The 9,863-nt window shown below is 39.3% G+C and overlaps 1 protein-coding gene across 1 annotated transcript; it reads right to left on the reverse strand.

Moving 5' to 3' along the window:
* Nucleotides 1-399: 399 nt before the first annotated feature.
* On the reverse strand, nucleotides 400-4,686 carry LOC143856745 (putative disease resistance protein At4g27220). The gene is made up of 2 exons (XM_077367018.1): nucleotides 1,341-4,686; nucleotides 400-642 (listed from the first exon to the last, which is right to left on the reverse strand). The coding sequence occupies exon 1, from the start codon at nucleotides 4,328-4,330 to the stop codon at nucleotides 1,379-1,381; it is 2,952 nt and encodes a 983-aa protein (XP_077223133.1). The 5' UTR covers nucleotides 4,331-4,686; the 3' UTR covers nucleotides 400-642; nucleotides 1,341-1,378.
* Nucleotides 4,687-9,863: the final 5,177 nt, after the last annotated feature.

Raw genomic sequence — 9,863 nt, forward strand, 5'->3', positions numbered from 1 at the left:
CTTGGAATTTTGTTTACATGGTTGCCAAACATGCTTTTCTTAAATTGGTGTTGTTGTCCTTCAAAAACAAGGAGCACAAATCTACACAGAACTCAAGTGCCTGCCCACCTGTCAAAGCTTGTGTTAGAGAACTTCGAACATTGTTATTTTCAAGGAGAGGATCAGGGAGCTTCCAAAAAGCCATCCCTAATAAACTACTTAAATACCCTTGTGTATTTGATAAGGGGAGGGTACCCTAGCAAAAATCACCAAAGAGCATTTACTTTTACATTTTTCAGTGCTAAATGTAAAAGGCGCGCTTCAGTTTAGTATTCCTCATTTGAAAAATGATAAACATATCCTTAAAAAGATTGTGGGTTCCAACCGCTCTCACACCCACTGTTTGAGAGAGAGAGAGAGAGAGCAAAACTCCATTCATTTTATGAGAGAGAACAAAGCTCCATTCATTTTATTTATAAAGACACACATATAAGCTAAGAAACAAGAGCACCCACATCATCTAAATAAAAACAAGCTAATTCCCTTCAAACAAGAGCACCCACATCATCTAATTCCCTTCTTTTTTTTTGATTGGTAATTCCCTTCTTATTCTCACCTAAATAAAAACCAGCTAAGAAAGGCTCCTCTATATTTCACTTCACCCTGCAAGCCATATTCAAGAAAAAAACACATATATAGAAATTAGTAAGCTATTCTATTGGAATTAAACAAAATAAAAGAGCTAATAGATGTCAGCTGATAGAAGAAAAAATTGTGGAAACTATGTAGAAATTCTCCCACCATACTTTATTTAGTTAAGCAATTGATTGGCACTTTAGGAATTTCCTATTAGAAACCTACAGTGCCTTACTAATCCAAGAGCTATCATGGCCTTTTAAAATTAAAACACTTCTAATGCAATACATAAATCTCATTAATACTTCATTTAGGACCTTTGCTTAGAAGACTTAGTTACTAATAACAAAACATCATATATATAAGATTTTGATAATGGCACCCAACTCAGAAAATAACACTTTCAAAACTACCCTATTCTAAAAGCATGGGTTTTGGCGAAGGCACCCACTCCAGGCAATTAATCCTAAACTCGACTTTGGTAATGACACCCATTCCGAGCAATTAATCCTAAACTCGATTTTGATAACGACACCCATTCCCTAAACTGGATTTTGGTAACGACACCCATTCCAAGCAATTAATAGTAAGTCTAATGTTGGTAACGACACCCATTCCAAGCAATTAATCGTAAGTCTAATGTTGGTAACGACACCCATTCCAAGCAATTAATCGTAAGTCTAATGTTAGGGCATGAAGGGAGCTTCTTTGAAAGAGCTATGCACCTTTCTAAAGTCAATCAAGGGATAGGTCCACCATCGATCTAGAGCTCTTTGAAAGCATTGGTGAAGAGGGACTTGGTATTCTCGCCATCTTCCCAATTTAACTCTTCAAACCATTCCCTTTCCGCTTTTAAAATTTTAATGCTAGGGCAGGAAGGGAGCTTCTTCAATTTTGTACATCCATGTATCCGCATCGTTTCCAAGGAATTAAAAGACACCCTCGTACTACAAATGCTTCTTAATCCCTTTACTCGCTTAAGCTGTAGGTGGCGTAAACTTGGGAATGCATTATTGAGAACTAGCATGTTATCCCCCTCTTCTATAATTTCCTCAATCTTATCACAATCACGGATGCCAAGATACTCCAACTTATCCAGATGATGTACAAGGTTAGAGGAGAAGAGAGTGCCACTCAACTGTTTACAGGAACCAATACGCAATGATTTCAATTGTCGAAGACTTAGGCTTCCATGTCCCATGATTAGCTTCTTCAAATTTGATAACCCATAGAGATTCATCGACTCAATATTGTGTCCTACGTCTCCGTTGTCTATAATGCAATCCACTTGAGGACAATTGGCAATCACAAGGTGTCTTAAGGTCAGAGAATGGCCTGCTATTTCAGAAATTCCTCGTTTCAGACCGTTACATTCATAAATACCTATGCCTTCTGCGTACTCTTGTATTATCTTACAGCAAGGAGGGAAATACTCACATCCATAGACGCACAAGTTTTTATCGCCATGCGGTGGAATCAGATCCATATTGTTTTCGCCAAATTCAAAATTGAATTTCCTCAAACTCGACAGTTGTCCCCGATGGAAAGAATCTTGAGAAAGACAATCAATATCCTTTATTTTGATATCAAGTGAGTACAGGTGTGTTAACGTTGCTAGCTCCATTAAGCTATAACCAGTGCCTTCATTCACATCTTCTAGCCCTCCTTCCTTTGCCCATTTTATAGGTGTCCCGATCATGCTTAGCTCCTCTAGACTAGATAAACTACATATCGTTGTGCATGGAATTGTTGTCACACGAGACAAATATGATAAATCCAAACTCTCAAGATTAACCAATTCTCCAATGCCTTGAGGTAGTTCTCGAATGCCTTTACATGCTCTGAGATTTAGAAATTGTAGTTGTTTTAGATGTCCCAATGGTGGTACCTCTATCAAATCGCGACAAGATATTAAAATGAGTGCACGTAGATTCACCAATGACGATAAGGACATTGGAAGTGATTCAATATGGGTGTAACTAAGATCAAGAACCCTAAGCTGTGGCATAAGTTCAAAGAAGCTACTTGGGATGGTCCTTAAGACATAGTTTTGTTGGAGGAATAAGGACACCAAAGTAGGGCAATTTGGCCTAGTTGGAAGCCTTTCTATTTGGTTTCTCATCAATGAAACCCTCTCAACCCCTTCCCACATATTTTCCTTGGGTGCCTCCTTTAGTCCCATCCCAGCTTTTACCAGGAATTTTGGGCCTTCTTTCAACGACGATGATGTGATCCATATTGCCAAGTCACGGATCAAGTCATGCATTTTGACACCATTCCCATACAACTCCTCTAAGAGACAAGCGTCCTTTAATCTTTCAATGATGCGGTGCCCTTTATTTGATGCATCCTCCAAGTTATCAACATTATTTGCAAATCCTTCCATTGTCCAATATTTTACCAGCTTAGGTACATATATCTCAGTATCTTCTGGAAATAGTGCACAATGCAAGAAGCAGGGTTTGATGTTATCTTCCTCTAAGCAGTCATAACTGAGTTTCAAAGATCGAAAAACTTTAGGCTCCATACCTTCTGGAAATAGTGCACAATACAAGAAGCAGGGTTTGATGTTATCTTCCTCTAAGCAGTCATAACTGAGTTTCAAAGATCGAAAAACTTTAGGCTCCATACCTTCAATTTCTGGGACCGCCGATTCCTTCAATGCCCTTAAAGCATCCTGCCACACCTCTTTCCGTTCCTTTCCTCGCATAGCTCTCCCTACAGTGATAATTGCTAGAGGTAAACCACCACACTCTTTCACAACCTCGACTGCCAAGGCTTGGATGTCCGGCAAAAGCACTACCTCCCCTGTTTTCTCATGGAACAAATTCCAAGCTTCCTCGCCCCCAAGTGTTTTAACTTTAAACTGCATATCAACGTCCATGGCATTAGATACTCGAAGGAAACGAGTACTCAGCACGATTTTGCATTTATTTTCCTTATCTGGCTTTGGAATTCCGACATCATCCAAGATAATTTCCTCCCAAAGATCGTCCAACATCAACACATACCTCGAGTTCTTCAATCTTGCAAAGATTTTCCTTCCTCTCGACTCTTGATCGTCATCACCACCAAAAAGCAAACCCAATTTGCCTCCAATGGCTAGTTGGGTCCTTTCTATATTCAGATCCTTGGACACAGTTACCCAAATCACCACTTTAAAGTCTTGGGTGCCAACGAGTTTATTGTTGATGGTTTTCATTAGAGTCGTTTTCCCAACTCCCCCCATGCCGTGCACACAAACCATTGAGTAGTTCTCATCATGTAAGCAACTCCATAAGGTTTCTTCATATGACTCCTGACCATGTGTTAATGTAGTGGGCATCTCCACCACCCTTGGGGGTGAAGGGCACACAGCAACCTCATCGAAATCACCTCTGCCTTTGAGGTTTACAACAATTTCGGTCATTCTAATAACCCTCTTTCCCAATCCGATCCGAGACTTCACGTTGTAGCGTGACATCTGGTCGAACTCTGAGTTTATGGAATTGATGTCCGCTTCTAGGTTGGCCACCTCTGTGACCCAATTTAAAACTTGATTCTTGGGTCTCAACACTTGTCTTTCAGCTTCCTGTATCCGTGCTTTGGTGTCAAGGCACTTGGTCTTTAAATCTTTCATTTCTCTATTGAGATTCTCAACGTGGTCCGAGAGGTCCCTGAACGTACGGACTAGTTGTGCAACAGTCTCGCCAGCAGCTTGAACCACAGCCTCCATTGTTGATTGTAGAGTGGATGAAATGGGCAGCTCCTCCTTGAACGTAAAAGAAGCTTATAAATGAAATGGGGAAGCCAGAGAGATCCAGAGATCAAGGAAGAAGCTGTGATCTCCAACAAACGGGTTTAGAACTTGAATTTTCCAGAAAGTATGAATTGAGTCAAAAAGAAAAAGCATCTCACCCTTTTGGTGCAGCACTTCACATACGACCATAGATACATCTATCTATAATCTATTTATCTAGGGATTTGTTAGGGAATTTCGCATAGGCATTTGGTGCAGACTATTGCATGATAGAACAGCCACCTTGGATGAATTAAATGAATAAGACGAAGTCTGTTCATAAGTGAGAATGAGTGGCTGTTCTCTCATGCAAAAGTCAGCCGGCAAAATGCCTTTCTGCAGAATTCCCTAGCAAATCCCATTTATCTATTTATCTATCTATTATACAGGGCAGTGATATTGGAAGTACCATGTTTTAATAATTGTACCAACTCAGCTTGTCTTTTATAATTTGTACAGATATTTGCACTACCATGTTTTAATTAATAATTGCACTAACTCAGCTTGTCTTTTATGATTTAAACAACTCTTAAATGTTATTACAGTTCCCAAAAGCTCTCAAAGGCCAATAAAAAAAAGAGAAATTGAGTTTGTGCAATTATAAAAATATGATGGTGCTAATATAAGTAGCATAATATATACTAAGTGATGGGGTACAAAAAACAGCAACTAATGAGCTGTCGACACGTGACCTCGGAAGGGCCCACCGCAAGCCCAAGTGTTGTGCAGGGGTAATCTGGTAATTGCCTAAATAGTGGGTGAACCTAAACCCACAGAGCGTCCGACACCTGTCCTGGGGAAGGTGTTATCTCCAACAACTCCTTTATATTAATCTGTTCATCTCGTGGGTGTTATCTTCCACGGCCTCCAATAGAGACCAAGGAAGGTGTTATCTTCCACAACTCCTTTATATTAAAAATCCATATATATGCACCCGCAACCAAAAAAGAGTGGTAGTTTTTTAGATACAACAAGACAAAATAGAAGTCAATAGCGTGGAAAAGAAAACGAATCTCATGTGGAGTGGTGAATTTCTTTGGCAACCATGAATTTCTTTTCAAGGAATATTAGTTTATCAACTGCTGAGACTAATTTGCAAGCAAGGCCATGTTTGGCTCCTATGAATTTCATTTCAAGGAAAATATTAGTTTATCAAGGGGTGAGAGTATAGTAGGGGGGGGGGGGGGGGGGGGGGGAGAAGGAGAGACTTGAGAGGGTATGAGTGATGAGAGGAGAAGATGGTGAGAAGTGGCTAAAAAAAGGGGAAAATAGAGTCTAGCACTACTATGTTTTGATACAGCAGTAGCTCATCTTTGTCTTTATTATTTAAACAGCTGTCAAAGGCAAGCCTCTACAGGCCTCTATCTTGAATCTCCCGCTTTAATTGGTCGCAAATCTTGCATCTGGAAATATTACCGTTCCCAAAAAGCTCTTGAAGCCCTGTAAAAAGAAAAGACAAGTTGAGTTTGTGCAATTATTCAAACAAGTTAGTGCCCATATCTGTAGCCAAAATAAGGAACAATTACCCATGAGGGACAAGAAAATGACGTAATTGTCAACTGGACCCATGCTTTTTTGAAATTATTAACGAGGGACGTCAGAGGTCTTGTCATTATTAGCTGGACGAAAATGCCCTTTGGCATTTACAACACGTTTTCACCTTGTATATTTCCTTTTTCCCTCTTCTTTTACTTTTCCATTTTCACCTTTTTCTTTTGTACCCTACTAGTCATCTTCCTCCTCAGTCAGCCACCATTGTTGCTGGCAAGTCTTGAAAACTTGAAAGTTGAGTTCTTACCATCTATCTCTCTGTATCTAGGTTTTTTTTTTCTTTTTCCTTTTTTTTATAAAGGTTTTGCACTATTTTTCATTCCTCTGTTTTTTATTTATCTTGTTTACAGTTTAAGTGGTTTGTATATTAGGGTGTGTTCTGGAGATAATGCATGGATGGCTTCATTCACTTTTTGTAAGACAATTGGTTGTGTAAGAAAAATCTAATGTAATACATGAATGGATGGCTACATATTTTTTGATGTACTTAATTTTTTTTGTAATACACGAACTGGGATGTAATACATGAAACACATTTAATGAATACACAATCTATATCTTTTGTTATTTCTATCATGAGTAGAATTGTAATGCCATTAGAAGAGTTGCTATAGGGAAGGGGTTTTGTAGCAGAAGGGGTTTATCAACTCTCTGGAAGGGGGTTAGCAACTCTCAAAAGTAGGGTTACCAATTTCCGAATGGGCTTATCAAGTCTCTGAAAATTGACCAAGGGTACTCGAGTTTTGGAAGGGGGTTTTCTAGTCTTTGTAATTGGGGTTATTTAGTATAAAAATGGGGTTACCAATTTCCGAATGGGCTTATCAAGTCCCTGCAAATTGGCTGAGGATACTGAAATTTTGGAAGGAGGTTTTCAAGTATCTAGGATTGGGGTTATCTAGTATAAAAAATGGGGTTACCAATTTTCGAATGGGCTTATCAAGTCTCTAAAAATTGTCTGAGAGTACTGGAGTTTTGGAAGGGGGTTTTCAAGTCCCTGGGATTGGGGTTTTCTAGTATTGAAAAAATGGGGTTGCCAATTTCCGAATGGGCTTATCAAGTCCCTGAAAATTGGCCGACGGTACTAAAGTTTTGAAAGGGGGTTTTCAAGCATCTGGAATTGGGGTTATCTAGTATAAAAAATGGGGTTACCAATTTCCGAATGGGCTTATAATGTCCCTGAAAATTGGCCGAGGGTACTGGAGTTTTCGAAGGGGGTTTTCAAGTCTCTGGGGTTGGAGTTGTCTAGTATAAAAATGGGGTTACCAATTTCTGAATGGGTTTATCAAGTCCCTGAAAATTGGCCGAGGGTACTGGAGTTTTGGAAGGGGGTTTTCAAGCATCTGGGATTGGGGTTATCTAGTATGAAAATGGGGTTACCAATTTCCGAATGGGCATATCAAGTCCCTAATGATCACATTTTTACTTCCTGTTTTTTCACTTGTTCATTTTCACTGTTTTTTCTTTCTACCCTGCCATTCATCTTCCTCATCCGCCATTGAAAGGGAGAAGGAGAAATGCAAAACCCTAAAACAAATTAAAATCAAAACATAGATACATAGTGATAGATGGGAATGAACTCATGTTTCAAGTTTTCGAGACTTTCCAACGAGAATGGTGGCTGAATGACAAGGAAGGTGACTGGTACGGTAAAAAAACAAAGTTGAAAATGGAATAGTAAAAAGAAAAGAAGGAAGAAGAGAGAAGAGGGAAAAGTGGAAAAGTAAAACGTGTTGATTAAGAAAATGACATTTTCGTCCCGCTTTTACTGACAAGACCTCTTTTGTCCTTGGTTGATAATTTCAGAAAAGCATGGGTCATGTTTACAATTTCTTCATTGTTGTGTTACCCATTGGTAATTTTTCCGAAAATAAATTGTATTTTGACTAGGGGAAACCTTTTTTTTTACACTCCTCACCTAGTGGTCACTAGCCCTACTGTCCTCACCGTTTATGGGGGTCGGACGTGGCATGGGGAAACCCTTCAGTTCTCCTTGATTTATCTGTCGGCGGTCACTTTCCAGATGGAGTCTTAGGGGCCATCTATATGGCGGAAAAAAGTTTCTTAGGAAAAATGTTTCCTAGAAAATGAGTTCTCCAGTTTACAGCTAAATCATTTTATATGTATTTTCTTTTGTTCAAAATCGAAAATTTCCTACCTTTTTTTAAGAAAATATCATCCCTACTAGACGCGGACTTGTTTTTTCCCTTGAATTTTTCTTCGGATCAAGGCTCATAATAGTTTATTTTCTTTCTTGGAGGTAAGAAGTGTGGATTTAAAAAAAAGAAAAAAGGGAAATGATATCAGGACTTGTTTTTTTCCTTGAATTTTTCCTCGGATCAAGGCCCATAATAGTTCATTTTCTTTTCTTGCGGGTAGGAAGTATGGATTTTATTAAAAAAATTGAAATGATATCAGCACTTTTTTTCCCTTTGAATTTTTCCTGAGATCAAGGTCCCCATAATAGTTCATTTTCTTTTCTTGGGGGTAAGAAATATGGATTTTATAAAAAAAAAGGGAAATGATATCAGCATAGTGTTTCGATTAAAGTCCTTGTTTATCAATACAGGTATGTGTTTGGTTTATGCTTGTTTCGACTTTTATCAAAACACAACCATGTTTTAATAATTGCACAAACCCAGCTAATCTTTTCTTTCATTATTAGGGAATTGCTAGCATACATCGGAAAAGGCATTTCACGGCCGGTGTGTTGCATGTCAGACCCACCACCTCGTGAATGGAACAAAAGCTGTTGTCTCCATTCACGAGGTGGCTGGTCTGACATGGATAGACCAGCCTCAAAATGCCTTTTGCGATGTACCCTAGCAAATCCCTTGTTATTATTGGCTCGTGAGAGGTTTTTGGGAACTTTAATAACTTTTGACACCTCTTTAAATAATAAAAGACAAGATGAAATCGTGCATATATCAAAACATGGTTACAAATCCTGCACCATACAAATTCTGGAGGCAGAGGCAGTTTAGAAAGTGTTCACATGAAATGAATATAATTAAATCTGTTCATCTCGTGGATCCTCCCTTGATGGTAGTAATACCCAGAAGTTACCCAAATCAGACAATCCTAACCACCCGATCACTATTTGAATGGTTGGGATCTTCTGGATCAAAATACAGACATCCATATGGTGGCAGCACATATGAACAATCTAAATTGTGCAAACATAGTGTTTTGGGCCCAATAATGCCCCAGCAGGCAGTAGGATAGCAACATTGATATCACAGATTCAACCCGAAGTTGGCCTAAAAACTTGTTATGATCTTTAGAAACACCAACAGTAGGGAATGAGCTGAAGACGTGATGCAGGCCATCGCAAATTACAAAAATACAGACATTCAATAGCAAGGCATGGTGTAGTACTTCACATGGAGTGGTGGGGCCCAAACAAGGAATCCCTAGATGAAAACGTATCTACAAGAATCCCCACAAAATTTTCTTAATTACCAATAGCACATCAATCGCTTTTAATTTTTTTTCTTTTATCCATTTAACCCCTTAGTTCTAGATAACTTAGAAATCCCTAAAATCTCTCACTTCACTAAAATCTCTCTCTTAAAAGCAACATGTCTCTTGTAGGATTTTATATGGTGTAAGCCGGTATACACCATCTTGCCTTTATTTGTGTGTGTGTGAGAGAGAGAGATTTTCAAAGGATTTAATGTTGCTGCCGGATGCCGAGAAGATTTTGATTTGGATTTCTCACATTTGGGCATCCCTTTCTGTAGACCTGGCAAACGGGCGGGTCGGGCCGGATTTGACCCGGCCCGTACGGGTCCGGGTCAAACGGGCCGGGTCAAAGTGACCCGGAAAATATTACGGGTCATTGACATTGGACCCGCACCCGGCCCGTACGGGCCGGGTCGACCCGCGGGTCACCCGGATTTTTTATGTATTTTTAAAGAGT

Source organism: Tasmannia lanceolata, unplaced genomic scaffold, assembly GCF_043159265.1.
Source record: "Tasmannia lanceolata isolate RefF3 unplaced genomic scaffold, GAP_Taslan_0.1 ptg000023l, whole genome shotgun sequence".
Lineage (NCBI taxonomy): Eukaryota > Viridiplantae > Streptophyta > Magnoliopsida > Canellales > Winteraceae > Tasmannia > Tasmannia lanceolata.

Coding starts and splice junctions, on each gene's coding strand:
- LOC143856745 (XM_077367018.1), bottom strand. CDS start 4,330: ATGGAGGCTGTGGTTCAAGCTGCTGGCGAGACTGTTGCACAACTAGTC.